This window comes from Protopterus annectens, chromosome 2.part1 (assembly GCF_019279795.1).
Source record: "Protopterus annectens isolate FY-2018-M chromosome 2.part1, PAN1.0, whole genome shotgun sequence".
Lineage (NCBI taxonomy): Eukaryota > Metazoa > Chordata > Ceratodontiformes > Protopteridae > Protopterus > Protopterus annectens.
Window position 1 is genome coordinate 1,957,627,675 of NC_056729.1, and position 17,434 is coordinate 1,957,645,108.

At 38.0% G+C, this 17,434-nt stretch overlaps 1 protein-coding gene across 3 annotated transcripts in view; it reads left to right on the top strand.

Annotated features, from left to right (window-relative positions):
* Window positions 1-17,434, top strand: part of DST (dystonin) — a 4,096,730-nt gene that overhangs the window by 2,491,442 nt on the left and 1,587,854 nt on the right. For all 3 annotated transcript variants that reach the window (XM_044063350.1, XM_044063347.1, XM_044063348.1), the window contains one exon: window positions 12,285-12,437. In XM_044063350.1, coding sequence (XP_043919285.1) covers window positions 12,285-12,437 — 153 coding nt within the window. The remainder of the gene's footprint in view (window positions 1-12,284; window positions 12,438-17,434) is intronic.

Sequence of the window (17,434 nt, forward strand, 5' to 3'; positions counted from 1 at the left end):
GAAACCAGTCACCAGTGGAGTCCCTTGAAGCTCTGTGCTGGGCCTGTTTCTCAAAGGCCTCTGGCTGACCAAATTTGCAGATGATTGCAAACTGGGAGCAGTCATAGAATCCCCCCAAGATACTGACATCTTACAAGAGGGTCTAACACAGACAAATGACTAGTGCAAAGCCACGGCATAAAACATAATGCCAAAAAATCCATTATTATCTTTTGGGAAGTCGGCCACCCCAGGAAACTACATCATCAGTAAAACACCCCTAAGAGTTGACCCACTAGTCAGGGATCCGGAAACACATGTACACAGTAGCCTGGCCTTAGACTCACATGTATGCAAGGTAGTAAGGAAATCCTTCTATGTTTCTCAACTTCTAAGTTAGTGCATCGCGTCTATGTCCAGGGAATTCATTGTACCATTATACTTGGCCCTCATCAGACCCATCATTGAGTATAATGCCCCCTCGGTATGTACCAGGCCATACTTATGCATAAGGCATCAAAACGAACCTTTCATTTTGCTTGCATGTGAATTTCTTAAGAGTCCTTAGTCTAAGATCAGGGCCATGGAATGGGCTTATCTCCCCTCTTATGGTTACTGTTTGATAGTGTTTTAACTAGTTACTCAGTCCTCAACAGCCAGGCCAGCCGGTTCTGTTGTAATGGGTCACTTGGCATTAAGGATGGCGCAGTGGTGCAGCAGTAGCATTGTCACCTCACAGCAAGAGGTTCTCTGGTTTGATTCTCAGCTGGGGTGCCTTCTGTGTGGAGTCTGCATGTCCTCCCTGCATTCGCGTGGGTTTCCTCTGGGTGCTCCGGTTTCCTCCCACGTTACAAAGACATGCATCTGGAGCATTTCTTCCCAGGCCTCCACTGAAAATTGGCTTTGTTCCAAGTCAGACTTTCCCGATTAACAAATGTTAAATAAATAAATGTCTGCATGCTGTAAAACGAGGGATATTCCATTAAAAATGTCTCCCAAGTTCATATTAAGACTGTGACTTTCTTTTCTTTATTTGTTTGTTTTGCTGTTTTTCTTGCTAAAATACAAACATCTTACAATTCACACTCATTCTGAATCTGTTACATCTTCATGTATTCCACTATCTGCACATCTTTGATTACAAGATTTGATGTTTTTCCTTAGTTACTTTTTTCTTTCATCGAGGACATGTTCTGCGCTCAGGAAATGTGTACTTATTTGTTGTAGCATCAGCTGCCAGCACACAAAAGTAACTTCTAGTTTCATTCCTTTACTTCTAAGTCATTTTTGTCTTGGCATTATTTTTTACCCAGTTCATAGAAGTTTTCTTTTTATCTCTAGATGTCTTTATGTTCTCATTTGCTAGACTAAACAAATGAGGTTGCTCACATAAGCCAGTTAATTGTTTTAGCATGTTTCATCCTATAGTTCTAGGTTTGAATCCCTCATTCTCCACTTGCTAATCTGTGATTCTGGACAAGTCACTTAAATAGACAGTGCTGTCAGGCTCTCCCTGAAAGTGAAAAAGCTCTGCATAGTTTACCTGGTTAAGAAAAACTTGAGACAAATAAGTAAATCATTAAGTAAATAAAACCAGAACTGCTAAGACTTAAGGTCAAATACCTCAGTAAATTGCTTGAGTTGAAATTTGAAGAAGAGGAGAGACAACTTCATTTTGTGGTGAAAACATTCCAAAATATCAGAATAAAAAGTGTCACTCTGGAGATGCCTGTGAATAGTAAATGTAGCTTTCCTGGAGAATGGATAGCTTTAAATCTATATTTTTATCTCCTTTGCACCCGATTATGATTTTTTTTACAGTAAGGACCTTTGATTCAATAGTGTAGTGCTTTGAAACAGGGAGTTGTCATGGTGAAGACATGGATTTCATAGGTTCATAGGTGTTTACTAGGCTAACGACCACAATGGCCTTTTTAAGCCTAGCCATGCATCCCCAATCTCTGACAAGTTCTGGTACTTTTGATAAGTGTAAGCAAGGGGCTTGGGAGATGAAATATTTACAGTCAGGGGCCTGGAAGATAGGTTGCCTGTGTCCATTAGAGACACGGGATTAATTTCCTGTTCCCTCATGTAAGCATCTAGAGGAGTTAAGTATTTGATTAATGTTATTGAAATCTAAAAATAAGATATATTGGTGAAGCCATCATTAGCATTTGTATAAAGGATGTTATTTTGTTGCATGATAGGAAAATTATCAGAACAAATCTTTAGATTCAAGACTGGGGTGGTGAGTATTTGTGGATACAAAGACAGTTGATTAGTATCCTTCATAGATGAACAAAGTGAAGGAGACTCATCTAGATCCTTGTGGTAAGGCTGCCAACTTTCACCTGCAACGTTAGGGACAGAGCAAAAAATAAGTAGGGGAAAGGCCCCAAATTAGAGACACTTTCTAAAATGGTGGTGCTTTTAACTGGGAACCTAAGTTCCAGTTTTAGGAGGGACAGAGCAAAAGTTTAAGATTGGGGCTCCTTCCAAAATCTGGAAAGTTGAGATGTATGGAATGTGGCATGTTTACATCTGAGTTAAACAGAAATAAGACTGAATTTAGAGACTGCTTGCATAGCTAAACTATACAAAATGTTACTGTTTAATCACACTTAGGGGCATAGATTAAATGTCTAAAATAGGCCAAAAAAGCATTACAGTTATCTATGATTTTGAGTAAATTAGCACATCAGTTTGTAGCTGTTGTGTTCTTGTTAGTGATGTAGTTGAGTATTTTTGTCTCTCACACTATAGCTGTTTTTTTCAGCATAGATACAACCCTTTGGTGGTTTTTAGTGAACATAGCTCAACATCAGAACATTATCTGTGAGAGCAGATAAGAAGTCGCAGAAAGTGCAGAGGTGCATCCATTTCAGAAATTGAAAATCTTCAAGGAGAGATCACTTTAACACTTGTGATTTACTTTAATTTAAAAACTTTGTAATTGTAAATCACAACATTTGGGTTTACCTACCTTATATGTCCCTTTTCCTACCCACAATTTCTTTAAGTAATGGTACATTCCTCCTTTGGACCAGCAGTGTTTCTTAATGGTCCATAAGGGGTGATATCTAAAGACCTTCACATATTGTAGAGCAGGAGAAGAACAACATTGCATCTTCAGAAAGAGTATGGACATGGCACACTGCAAAATACACTAACATAATGCAAAGCAAAAATAAAAGTAAATGCCACTAGATATCCTAAAAATCAAAGCTAACTTACTAAGCGGTGAGAATGAGAATGCAGTCGCACTCATATGGTAGATGACATTCTTCATTGTCTATGCAAAAACACCTTAAACTGAAGATGTTTATGGCAGTACACAATGATAATTTGGGTAGATAATGCAGTAATCTTCCATATAAGCCGTGGTGGTGCAGCGGTAGCATTGTTGCCTCACAGCAAGAGGTTCTCCTGTTTGATTCTCGGTTGGAGCGCCTTCTGTGTGGAGTCTGCATGTCCTCCCCATGGTCGAGTGGCATTTGAGACATGCGTGACTGGGTGGGCCTTCATTGAAGGCTGGTCATCGGGCTAGCACCTCGGCACCATAAAAATTGACTGCCAATCATTAGCAGACCGGAGTTCCGCTGTGGCGACCCCTAACCGGGAAAATCCGAAAGAAAAACAACAATGCAGTAATCTTCCCGGAAATGTTTAAAGCAAAAAGGAAAAGAATGGGGAGCTGCGCTAATTCAACCTCCATTATGTTGAATTAGTCCAGATAAGACAAAATGGCAGCTAATTGAATGGTTTGTTATCAAGAGTGGGACTACAGTTAGGGGTCAGAACTGTACAAACTTATTGGCCCACATTTTTTATCAAGTCATTGAGTTTGTGGCTTGGAGAACTTTCAGCTGACTGAAAGTCATGGGAGATCTAATAGGTACCACCCCAGGGATTTATGAAAAGAAAATATGTTATTAGCATTGTTAGTTGATGTATGAGAAGCCCTTGTATGGTTCATCTTCTTCACCAGTCAGAATTCAGCAAATGTTTTGGAAAGTCCCATATTCATGGATGTAAGCATGCCTGTTCCTGTGTATGTTGTGACATCATGAGCTGGATGCTTAAACTCACTCATTTGCCAAGATGGCTTTCTTCCTTGCTATCACTGGTGAAGTTCAGCTTTTCATGCCTTACAAACCCAGTAAATGTCCATATAGGGATTAACAGAAAATTAGACACTCCCACCAGCAATGTCTATACCATCTGGTGAGGATTGTAATGTGAGTCAGTGCAGTAAGTGCAAGAGATCTGACCCTGGTAGGTGTCAGTACTGGAGGGGAAAGGCTGCTGGTCTGTCTCACATCTAAGAAGATGGGACTGGTTAAGGGCTCCTCTTGAGGGAATGGTGAAGGGTACTCTGAGCAGTCCAGTGGACATATTGGAACATCAACACAAGGCCTGAAGCTCAGAGTATATATTTTTAGGCTTAGCCTTTCTGGAGGGTAAGTTCATTTCAGAAACAACCTACCGGGTCCTGCCATTGCTGAGGTTATCCATGCCTCATAAGAACATGTGTCAGATGCACCCCTCTAATTCGGAGGGAGAAGAGAAAACTGGGAAAAGTTTGCAGCTATCCCTGTTTGTAGGAGCTTTCAGAAATTTACTGTATTCTGATTGGTGGCAACGGTGAACCCATCTAGGGACCTATCAGATATGGTCCTTTATGTTAGAGCCATCCATTGAAGAATGAGAAAAGTCAGGGGAGAGCATAAGCATAGAGGGATTTAATGAAAACACACTAAGTAGTATTCAAGAAAGCAAAGCCAATGAGACAGAGAAACAGAAGGGCAAACACTGGTGGTAAGTTAAGTGTGATGGCATTAGTGGAAGCAGACAAGGTTAATCAGGAAGTCAAGTGTAATCATGACTAACAGATGGAGTCAACAGCTCCACTAGGAGGAAAATCAATCAGATCCCAAGAGTAAGAGGCTATTTCCAGTGTTACTCCTCTAAATGAATGCACTTCAGAAGTCACTCTTTGTTTAAGGGCTACTTCAATTCTCAGTCCAGTTTTTGCTTGAAAAGCTATTGCCATGCTTATCCCAATATGTGCTTGATGTCCATGGGTCCTTTATTTAACATTATCATTCAGCAGCAGATTTGCTGCGGATTTGAAGTTACTATTTATTGTCTAAAATGGGAAGTCTGTGCTTTGTTTTTGTCTTTCCCTAATGCTACTTATGGTTTCCCTGACACAACACAAATGGGTGGTTTTATGTGATAGAATTATTTTTACCAGAGTCTGCCTCTCCATTTCTGTCCTTCTGTGCTCTATGTGGAAACAAGTTCGTTATGTATTAAACGTAGCTGATTGCATAGTATCTCATTTCATTCTTGAAGAAGTTAAATCTACTATTTCTAGTGAAAAACATGACGTAACACAGGTTCCTCTGGATAATATGTTCAGCTTATACTTAAACCTAATTCTAACCCAGTGCAACTAAAAGAAGTACTGTTTAGTTTCTTTCATAAACATCAGCATTTAAATTATGCATATTTGAGCTGACAGAATAAAAAAATAACAAATCTAATTATTTTCACTTTTTCTTGGCTTTGTGTCAAACATAGGGTTGTAGCCTTGCTACAGAAGTGTTCTTTAAACAGATGAGTGTAAGGAACCTATTGTATTGATGGCTGTGGATGCTTCAAAGGTTTCTGATAATTTTTTATTTTTTTTCTATGAAGAACCACAATGTGTTAGTTTTCCTCCCTTTTTTGAATGGGATACAGTTAAACGTATATAAGCGATTGCTTTTATAATAGATTTTTAAAAAGCTTTCTTAATGGTTAATTAGTTTAGATTCATAGTAATAACCATAATATTTTGGGGATATATATGAATCTTGATAGTTTTTCATATAGCATTTGCAGACAATTTTCTTATAATCTAATTTGACGTTGGTCCTCCTAAATGACATTTCTTTATTCACTATGGTCAACACCCCCCTAAGATTCATTGGCTTGAATTTATGACTCAACAGTTAAGGTATGCAGATAGCTTTACTATGCTGTCAGACATATGTACTTTAAAAATATTAATGATATTTTGGCTTCTGTTTATTGATTTAGACAAACTTAGACATGACCTGGAAAAGTGAGGCTAATTCCATTTTAATCAGATTTTTCCTACTGTTTATTTACTTAATGTAAAAAAAAAATCAGAGTTTCTGTTTTCTTTTTTTCATTTATTTTTTTATTCTGGTGTGTAACATTCAATAAAATTGCAGATAGATTATTGCAGCATATTCAAATTAGCATAAGCAGATATACATATAGCATAATTGTAAGCATGAATATCATAACTTCATCTAAATCAAACTTACATCTGAACCAGTCTTGCATCAGACTAGACTGACTGCTGTCCTGAACTTCACATATTATATCCTTTTTCTCAGTAATTTTCCTCTGTAGACTACATTCACGCCCCTAACCTTGATTCTCAGGCTACATTTTGTTTTGTAGCCTCACAAGTGCCTTATTTTTTTATTCTTCCCTTGAGAAAGGAACAAAACAAGAACTATCTGCAATCTTCTTATCTCATGCTTAGCCAGCAAGGTCAACATTCAATGGAAGATACTTTGTTTCTACTTTTCTAAATTGTATGCCTAAATAAAATACCATTTCTTGGCATATTTTATTCTTTATGCCAGTCTAATGCCTGATAACTACTGTATAATGAAAAACCCTGATCTAACAGTTGGCCTTGAGGTCCCTGATGAAAGTTTATAGGGACCTACTTCTGTAGTTACCTCACAAATGTATCATGTCTGTTTGACGAACCACTGTAATCTGGTTTGAACACATGGGCTTTCTGCTACCTGCCACTAAAAACTTGGCAAGATAAAGTCTACAGAGTGATATTTTAATGCTTAATGCTATTAAAATCAAAATGACTACTAAAAGATATTTTAAAACTGTCCCACTCCAACCCTGGAATAGGCTTGCAAACCAGTCCATTCATGAGGTGTAACCAATACTTTGTACCTTAGTCATTACCTCACTCATAATCTGCAAATGTGTTTGACTAGATTTGCTTTTTTCTGGTATATAACTACAGCTTTCTTTCCCAATTAACCCACAAGTCCATTGATGGGACACCAGTAGGTAATCAAGGGCCATACAGTTCTGGAGGACCACCATACGCATCATGGTCATTTCCAAAGGGATGTCCTTTATGCTTTCAAAGGTACTATTGGCCAAAACCTCCAGTAACATGGCTAATCTGCACAGTTTCCAAATGGCTTTAACAGCCCCATATGCAAGAAATATACCTGCTCCAGCTATTACCCCATCACTAGATCCATAACTTTTAGAGTCTTTAAATCCAAATTCTGATGTATATGTGATGTATCTAAAACCTGTACCTTATCCTGAAAGTCAGTATCCAGGTCTCTCTTGACTCTGTGATTTCTGAAGCATATTGAACCAGGTAGTTCTTTAAAATGTCTTATGGCTGGTATTACATATCCTATATAACACAAGCCATACCAACTTGGTGGTAGCCAGTTATAGGCTCTGTTCCCACATACATAATACATGTGCCGTAGTGCATAGTTAGAATGCCAAACCTGTTGTTCCAGAAGCAGCATGAAAAAATGCCATAAACAGTTCCAACTTCTTTATGTGAGTCTTCAGTTAAGTTAGACAAAGTATAAACTGTTAATCCTGCATATTTTCCTTCCCCATCTCTAAATGCTGTAATAGTAAAATTACACTATTACCTATGTTCTCTCCCTTAGGAGTTGGTACATCATTGTACCATGATTCCTCTCTCTTACAGCAAATGAACCCTTTCCCTGTTCACCACAGAGTTAAAAATTGGATACTGTTAACACTGACTTCCTCAAATATTGTACTGTTCAGTTAATTTCCTTTTTTATTATACAGCCTGTCTGGCATGATGGCTATTCCTGAAGAGTAATTGAAACTGGTACTAGAGGAATACCTTTTCCTACCACTGGTGCATGCACACAAACCTAACACTGAGATAAATTGAAAGCATGTGCATAGGTAAACTGAAGATTAGTAAATGCATTATAAGGTGGATACCGGTCTTCCCTTTTTAGCGCTTCCTTCTTTGTCTGTTGTTGCCTTGGAGATATAACCTAAACCCAAAACTCAACTTGTAAAACTTTTGTAATGTCACTACCTTGCATGAATACAAACTCGCATCTGACTTATACACTTGTGTCAATCCCAAAGAAAATATGTCTTCAGAAGTTTGAGACAAATCAATGTACATTCTACTGGCAAGCTGTTTGTTTACTAAAAAGTCTGTAACATTTATAACATTCCATGCAAACAAAGAATTATTGTTTCTGTACCATTGATTCTCTATTATATCTAAAGAAACGTAAAAAAAAACATAAGCTGTAAAAGTTTCATTCTCTGGCACATAAACTGTTTCACAGTCACTTGTCATCTTCAGGTGTAGTTCTTCTCCCTGTAGTCCAGTTGTGCTAGATGAATGAAGAATCCCAGACCTTGCAAAGTATACAATCAAGCCAAGCAACAATAACAAGATGAGCCCTACACTCCCATCATCCCAAGTCACTGCTGAGGTATTGGAAAGGCCTCCCTACAGTTCCAATGTCCTTTGCTGTGTCCCTTGTACAATTAGGCCTTTCACTCCTCCCCTCACTCATTTCTTGTGCAAGGCTGGATGGCTACTCTTGACAGATGGCCATTTCAAAAGACTATATTTAAAAATCCAGAACAGGCAAAATGTTCTATATCACGACCTGTAAAGTACAAAAAGCAATATCATTTTCTTGGATTTTCATCCGCACTATTAACAAGCTTTAATTGATCAATGTGTGCAATTTTACATTTCCGATCTCTGTGGTTCTTATCACCCCTCTTGATTTGATACACTAGAGGCCATACCTGTTTGACTATAGTGTATGGTCCTTCCCAATTTGAAGCAAAACAGCCTCCGGACACAAATCTCTTTAGCATGACCTGTTGGCCCTGTTTTAACTGAACAATGTCAGATGGATCTCCTAACATTTTGTACATCCTGCCTGCATGAAATAGACTCATGTTCTTGATAGATTTCTGCAAAGCTTGTAACCAGCCCTGATGATGTCTCACTGTACAGTAAGAAGGCCGTGAAACTAGAGATGGGTCAAAAGGAAATTCCAACAGCATTCTTCTTCCTGTCATTAACTCAAAAGGTGAAATTCCTGACTTAGCATTAGGTGATGCTCCTATTCCCAGCAAAATAGCTGGCAAATGCATGACCCAGTTAGGTCCCTTCTCCATACAAGCTTTAGTAAGTCTCTCCTTAATGGTCTTATTGATTATTTCTACTATTTTATTAGACTGGGAGTGATATGGAACCTGGAATCTCTGCTGCATCCTTAAAAGCTTACACACTTCTTTCATAACCTGACTTGTGAAATGGGTACTATTGTCAGATTTAATGATCTGAGGCCATCTCCAGTGAGAGAAAATGTACTCATTTTTAACCAACATGTATGAAACACAAGTAATTATTTTCAGGGAAAAGCACTAAGTACTGGGAACACATTATTTGTCAAGTGACATCCTCAGAGTCATGCAGCTTGTGTGTGGATGGATCTACTTCCAATATTCAAATGGCCATATCACTGAATTTCATTTTCATGAGACAAAAATCGTGAAAGCAAAATACCTGAATGGCAAATTTTTCCCAGGACAAGTAGACACTTGCCCAACCTTTAGTGAAGCACACACTATAGTAAATAAAACCCACCTAAGTAGGGGGCTACATCCCCCACACCCCACATCCCCCCAACTAAATATACCAACTCCATGATTGCACTACAGTGTAGAAAAGGGCATATTGGGCAAGTGTTTACTTGCCCTGGGAAAAAATTCACTGTTTGGGTATTTCATTTCCGTGATTTTTGTCTCGCGAAAATGAAATTCAATGATATGGCCGTTCGAGTATTAGAAGCGGATCTGTGTGGAGATAGTGGATATCAAATCCATGACTGTTAGTTAAAGCTTGTTAACAGCACATAACCTTAAACCTGTATACTAAGCATTAAGGAATAAATGTTTGATACTGTGCTGTGTGTGGGATCCAGCCATGCAAACTGTTGCAGTGTAGCTATTCCACTGTAGAAGGAGATTTCTTATAGCAGCTGCAAAATGACTTGTTATGATGCAATGGTAAAAAATGAAACTGTTAGGTTTACATAAGATATGCATGCCTACGGTTGTGATTACATGGCTTATATCATTAATTTAAAATATCAGTCTCTGTAGACAGTATAATGGTTGCAGCAACAGTAATATTTAAAATTCAATACAAAAATGTGCTTTTACGTCTGAAAAGGTTAGTCACTCTTTATACATACATATATATATATATATATATATATATATATATATATGTGTGTGTGTGTGTGTGTGTGTATATTGTTGACCAGATAAGTTCCACTCGGTCAGTGGCCTTTTTTCCAGGAAGACCCAAGGTGGTATTCATACTGAATAGGTGAAATTTGGAAAATTGGCCAGGGCTCTGGGGAATTGCCCCTATTTTTTTTTTTTTTGGTAAGTACGGTGGGTTCTTTTATATCCACCTACACTACCACCAGTTTAGGCCGATGGTATCTTGGTTTATCACCACATTCTGAAGGATGGATCATTCACTGCACTTCAGAATACATCATCACATAAATGATTGTGCTAGTTAGTTTAAATGTTAATGTTTATGAAAATAGAGTTTCTGATTTTATAAGCACAATAAGACACTTGGAGTATGCATGGTACACATATTTGCACATACCCAGGAGTTGTAAGACACAGTGGTTGACACTACAGACTCATTTCTGCTGCAGTTACTTTTTATTGAAATGTTATTTGTTCACTCATTTATTCCTTTTCATAATATTCTCTTAATTCTGTTCAGGATTGTATGGCATTCATTGCCACTAACTGGACACAGAAAAGAGAAACTAATCCTGGACAGGACACCAGCCCATAACTGAAATGTACTTTGAGAAGCATAACTTTTAGTTTTGTAAGTACATACCTTAACCCTTGATATTCAAGACCACGTTAGTTAGCAGGTAAACTCTCAGTTTCTCCTTATTCACATTTCCAAAGGTCTGTAGTTTATCTTTTCTCCTTTTAAGGTCTTTCTTTAGTTTATCTTTATTAGAATTTATGATCCGTGACAGGTAAAAAAAAAGAAAAAGACAAGTGGGGAGATCTCCTCTTTCCAGTGATTGGTGAGTCTTTGTTATCACTGAGTTGATATATTGGGGCAAAACGTTTTACTTTAAAAAATGTTAATTGGCAGCTTTACATATCAATAACAAGTCCAAAGTGCCTACGAAAGGAAAAACTCGTAGTTGGATAAAAACTGCTTTATTATAATCCACAAAAACGCTCCTTCATAACATTAACGCTCTTTCATACCATACGTTTTCGTCCACTCTGGACTTCATCATAATAACATTATGTAGTGTCTTAATGTACATAGTTCTTTAAATAATGAATATTCATGAGTTTATTCTAATGAAGTGGATTTGATTTGACGATTTTAAACTAATTAAAGTAAATTCATTGGTTGTTTTTAATGAATAAAGGTTTATAAATGTATTGAAGGAAGGGAGAAAGTTATCTGATGAAGTCCAGAGTGGACGAAAACGTATGGTATGAAAGAGCATTAATGTTATGAAGGAGCGTTTTTGTGGATTATAATAAAGCAGTTTTTATCCAACTACGAGTTTTTCCTTTCGTAGGCACTTTGGACTTGTTATTGGTGACTTTTAAGTGCCTTTACAACACTTTTTGGTGAGCTTTACATATCACTTGAAATTACCTGCTAGTAGAGATGCCTTGAACAATATGGAGTTAATATGTATATATACATAACTACCCCATTTCAAAAGCTAGAATAACAGGCATTAGTGTCTAAGCTGACTTGTACAGAGTAAGTGGAGAAGGATATACAAAACAAGTCTCTTGGGCAATCTGAAAGTATGTCCACCTGTCTCTTGAATAGGTGACCATGTCAAATACTCAGTCTAATACTCATTTGAAATTCATCAGTGGTGTACCTAAAATATAGACTGCAGAAAGAATTGCAACTGTTAGCTCTGCAACATTGGTGGGATGCAGGATTTATTTGTTTTTTTTCACTTTTCTGTGTGTGCTTTTTTGTATTTTTCAGTTCTAGTCTTGTAAAGCAATATGGGTTGAGTTGTTAATTTTTGTCTAAAGTAAGACTTAGGTTCTTTAACTTCTGATATTATCTAAGCTGCGTACCAATGAACTTTCTTTCTTTCCAGAAAACCTTGGAAGAGGAAAAGAAAGAAACAGCAGAAAAAACTAGCGAGCTGTTGAAATGGGTATCAACCATCAAAGTGCCTGTTAAGGAAAAAAGTGATGAACAAAAGGGGGATAAAAGGACAGAAGGTGCCGGCTCTTCAGCGAGTCTGCAGGTATTTACAACTATTGCAGTAATTTCCATCACAATGATTCCTCACTTTCTGTGGAGGAGATTGGATGAGTATGTTGGGTCTGTTGTACATGCATGTATGTGTACGTGTGTGTGCATACTCATATGTGCTTTTTAAAAATGTATTGCATTTTCCTCTGTCTGCCTCAACACCCGTGGCTTCATTTCCTGCTTAAACTTAACTTTGCCAAGAGACTTGTTGACATAAATGTTGATTCTTTCTTGAATTAGCCTTCTGATAAAGAAGTACTTATTGCTGTTACATGTCAATCAATGTTCATTTGACTTTTTTCTGATTACATTCCCTTTGTAGCCTAGTTTTTAAGGCCATGCCAGTTAGCTGGTATAAGTCTTAGAGCTTCTCTGCAACAAGCAATGTCTTAGTGGCAGATTGTTGTGTGGCTCTATATGGGAGGCCACATTAACTCTCTGGTCCTCACTGATGAGACTTTGCATTGACAGTTACACGAGCTGTAGAGTTACCACCTGTCTCACTTTGCAAGGGACAGTCCCTCTTTGGGCAGTTGTGTCCTGACAAAAAATTGTAAAAGTGGCAAATGTCCTGAGATTTTAGGACAAAATTATTTCCTATATTTTATGTAATAGTTGCATAAAACAGTTATTCTGTAACTAAAATACCTAAATGGTATAAGAAACAGAATAAGCAACTAAAATGCTACAAGAATAAGCTTTTGTTTAGGCAAAACAGTTAAGTTCTATCCTTTGTACTGACCGTGGGTATGTGTCAGCCTGTAAAATCTGATGTTTGCACCAAAAATGTCCCATGTTGGCCATTTGAAAAGGTGGTAACCCTAACAATCTGTTGCCATGAAAGGCAATCGTCCCTTATCAGTCATATTTGAACTGCAGACCATGCAGTGTTTCTGTAGAAAATCTAAGAGTGCGGCTTTCTTTACGAGCCATTTTCTGTAGAAAATCTAAGAGCGCGGCTTTCTTTAGTAGCCATTTTCTGTAGAAAATCTAAGAGCGTGGCTTTCTTTACTAGCCATTTTCTGTAGAAAATCTAAGAGCGCGGCTTTCTTTACTAGCCATTTTCTGTAGAAAATCTAAGAGCGCGGCTTTCTTTACTAGCCATTTTCTGTAGAAAGTCTAAGAGCGCGGCTTTCTTTAGTAGCCATTTTCTGTAGAAAATCTAAGAGCACGGCTTTCTTTAGTAGCCATTTTCTCTAGAAAATCTAAGAGCACGGCTTTCTTTACTAGCCATTTTCTGTAGAACATCCAAGAGTGCGGCTTTCTTTACTAGCCATTTTCTGTAGAAAATCTTAGAGCGCGGCTTTCTTTACTAGCCATTTTCTATAGAACATCTAAGAGCGCGGCTTTCTTTACTAGCCATTTTCATTTTCTTATTTGCTGGGCGTTTTCAAAACCGTCATAAACTTCTTTTTCTGCAACTGCATATCATACCTCTCAACCTCTTAGCACAAGAAATCTGGACAAAGCTTCATATAATGGGGAGGCAAAGGCCCCAAAATAGGGACAATTTTTAAATATTGCACTTATAAACTTAAAAAGTTGCTAGAATGATTTTCTGAAGGTTATGAAGTCTGAAACTCAAACGTATGTCATTATTTTGTAACTTCACTCCTCAGATCATCCAGGTGATTTGCCAGAAAAAACACACATTTTATCAGTAACAGACAAAAATATGAGGCAAAAATCTAGACATTTTGTGAAAATCTGGGCAGTTGAGAGGTATGCTTCAGATGTGCTGATGTAAGTAATAAATCTATCATGGCAGTATTTGATAGTAAGGCCCAGACTGTGGAATTCCCAGAGTAAGAAATGTGTCAAGACCCCAACGTAACCTGCATTAGGTGCTCTAAATAGTCTTGTGTAGTTGTTTTTAGTGGAACAGGTAACTTCCTTAAGCTTCTACTTGTAATAAAGTCTCTCTTAGTTCTTCTAATCTTCCTAAACTTAAGAATGTGAAGGACCATTCTTTAAGTAATTCATATCATTTCTTGAAGATAAAAAACTGACTGCCCAGATTCAGTGTGTTTATCAAATCTGCATTGCTTTTTCCTTGAAACTTTGATTCACTTCTGAAGGATGCTGAACTGTGAGTGACAGCAGGGTGTTTGTTTCACTCATTCCTTTATTGTCTGTCACCTGCTTTATCTTATTTAACTCCATGGGAAAGCCAGAACATGTCACTTCATTTAGTGTATGTAAGGCAAGGAGCTAAATATCAGGATGGAAATTTAGAGTTTTAAAGTTTCATCAGGATTTTTAACTCAAATTTTTTATAAAACTCCTGGATACCCACTTCTAATAGTGAAAGCCCAACAGTCTTTAAACCTCTGGGCTAGGACCTCAGGCTTCATTATTCTTTGGGCAGTTGTCTGATACTTGCGCAGTGTGTACCAGACATTGCTGACCTCTGTGGTTCTTTGTATAACTGCATATGCTTCACCAGCATGGCCTCCAACATCCGTCAGCCCCTTGTGTAGTGCATTTCAACTGTTGTTCAGCAGATTTAGCTGCTCTAGAACTAGACATTCATATTTTATTGACTTTGGACACTGTTGGTTCTACGGATACTGAGTAAGACATCCCTTCATTGCATTAACATTACCCTGTCTGGGCAACCATCTGAAATATTGGGACCTTCTTTAATGAGTCTCAAAATACAGAGACTGAATGGCCAAAAAAATGCAGAGCACCTCACTGGCCCTCTTCAAGAGAAATCTTGATGAGTGGATGGGAAATAGAAAGTTTACCCCGGGGATCACTCCAGTGGCTCTACTTGATGGAGACACTGGGAACTAACATCGGGCGGCATGATGCCATGGCACTGTTATCGGCTAGGCTTGTAAAGGCTCTAGGGCCATTAGCTTAGTACACAACTATGAACCTATATATCAAGTCTGAGATGGCTTTTTCTCAGAATATTTCCTTTTTCTTCAAGGTATTGTGATCTCAAAAGTGGTATATGTTAGTTTGTGGGTGCAGAAGGGCTTTCCTCCTGCAAAAAACAAGTTTAAGGGTGAAGAACGATACTCAATATTTTCTCTTCTTCTGCATTTTCAGTCTTGTTTTTTCATTGTGTTGACACTTGGTGTTATAGCTGCTGACATTTCAGTAGGGGACTCTCTCGCTGTACCACAGTTTAGCACCTATCATACCTTCACGCCCTTATATTTGTCAGAAAGTCAGAAATGCCATCGCCTCACATCAGATTACCCCAATCCCTAACTTGAAGCTCATGTTGCTCCAAATCTCCCATATGAAACCCAGCTCTTACTTAATTTGCTTGCTGCAAATACCCATCAGTGACCCTCAAAGGTCATGGAATTTACATTACTACCCCTGATGAATAAAATATCAATCCAGATACCTTCTAATTAGGGAACTTCAATTACACAGACAGTGATTGACATATTTACACTTCTAAAGATAGTTATGCTAAGCGTTTCCAGATTTGTACTAGAGCAAACTGTAAAATTACCCACATGATTTATTTATTTAATTTTTGATAACCAGGAAAGTCTGACTTGGAGTGAAACCAATTTTCAGCAGAGGCCTGGGGAGAAATGCTCCAGACGCATGTCTTTGTAATGTGGGAGGAAACCAGAGCACCCGGAAGAAACCCACACGAATGCAGGGAGGACATGCAGACTCCACACAGAAGGCACCCCAGCTGAGAATCGAACCGGAGAACCTATTGCTGTGAGGTGACAACGTTACCGCTATACCACTGTGGCGTCCAAGGCTCCAATACCCTTGATTTGGACTCTACTAACCTAGCTCCTGAATGTTCCTTCCCTGCATCTGCTCTTCACTGGTTAAATATGACCACAAATTAGTCACCTTCTCTGTCAGGCCTAGTGGTCCCAACCCACCACCAAATGAGATAATCTTTAAGGACTCCTACAAGGGAAACCAACTTGTAGAAGACCTTACACAATGTTTCCAAAATTCCCTGCAAAAGGACCCAGTTGAGAGAAGTCTGTCACATTCACCTCCAACTTTTGCCAGCACCTAATCCTCAGTTCATCCATATAATATCACACATTCAAATCCCACAGAGATCAGTGCTGGGCTATTTCCTGTATGGCACTTATTTAGCAAACATCCAAGCTGATATCTCTGAAGTGTGGTTGACTACATTTTCTGAGGACAGCAAGCTGGGCAGTGCCATCTTCTCATCTACTGATACTAAAGTGCTTCAACAAGGGCTATAATATGCATGTCTCTGGTGAATGGAAAGTGGTCTTAATGGTTGTAATATATACACATGACAAATAGCCCTTATAACGGCTCCCCTATTGAAATACTGGCATTCGAAATGCCAAGTAGCGACAAGTGGCAAAAAAGATGGAAAAATGCTGAGAAGAGCGAATGTCGAAAATTGTTCTTCTCCTTTAAGCTTCTTTCACCCCCTCAAACTTATATATAACAGCTCTGAGATCCACATACCTCTGAGAAAAAAGAATATTCTGAAAAAAATGGCATCTTGGACTTAGTATATGTAAGTCTGTTTTCAGGCATTCAGTCTCTGTATTTCTGTATTTTGGAACTCATTCTAGAGTGTCCCGACATTTCAGATGGTTACCCTTATAACACCTAAAGAAAAAAAAGAATATATATATATATATATAGATATATATATATATATATATATATATATATATATAAATATATATATATATATATATATATATATATATATATATATATATACACACACACACACACACACACACACACACACACACACACACAAACACACCGAAACACAATCTTGGAGCATGCAAATTAAAAACAATGTTTTTTGTGGGGAGGGGGGGGTGGCTTAGTCAGTGTTGTTCAAAATACTGTACTATTCCATTGGCTATGTGCAGCCTGAGTGGGAAGTCACTCATGATATTACCTCAGCTTTTTGCCTCTAAAATGGGATTTAGACTGTTTAAACAGGTTTTTATGATTATGAAGAGCCATTTTTAAGCCTAACCAGTA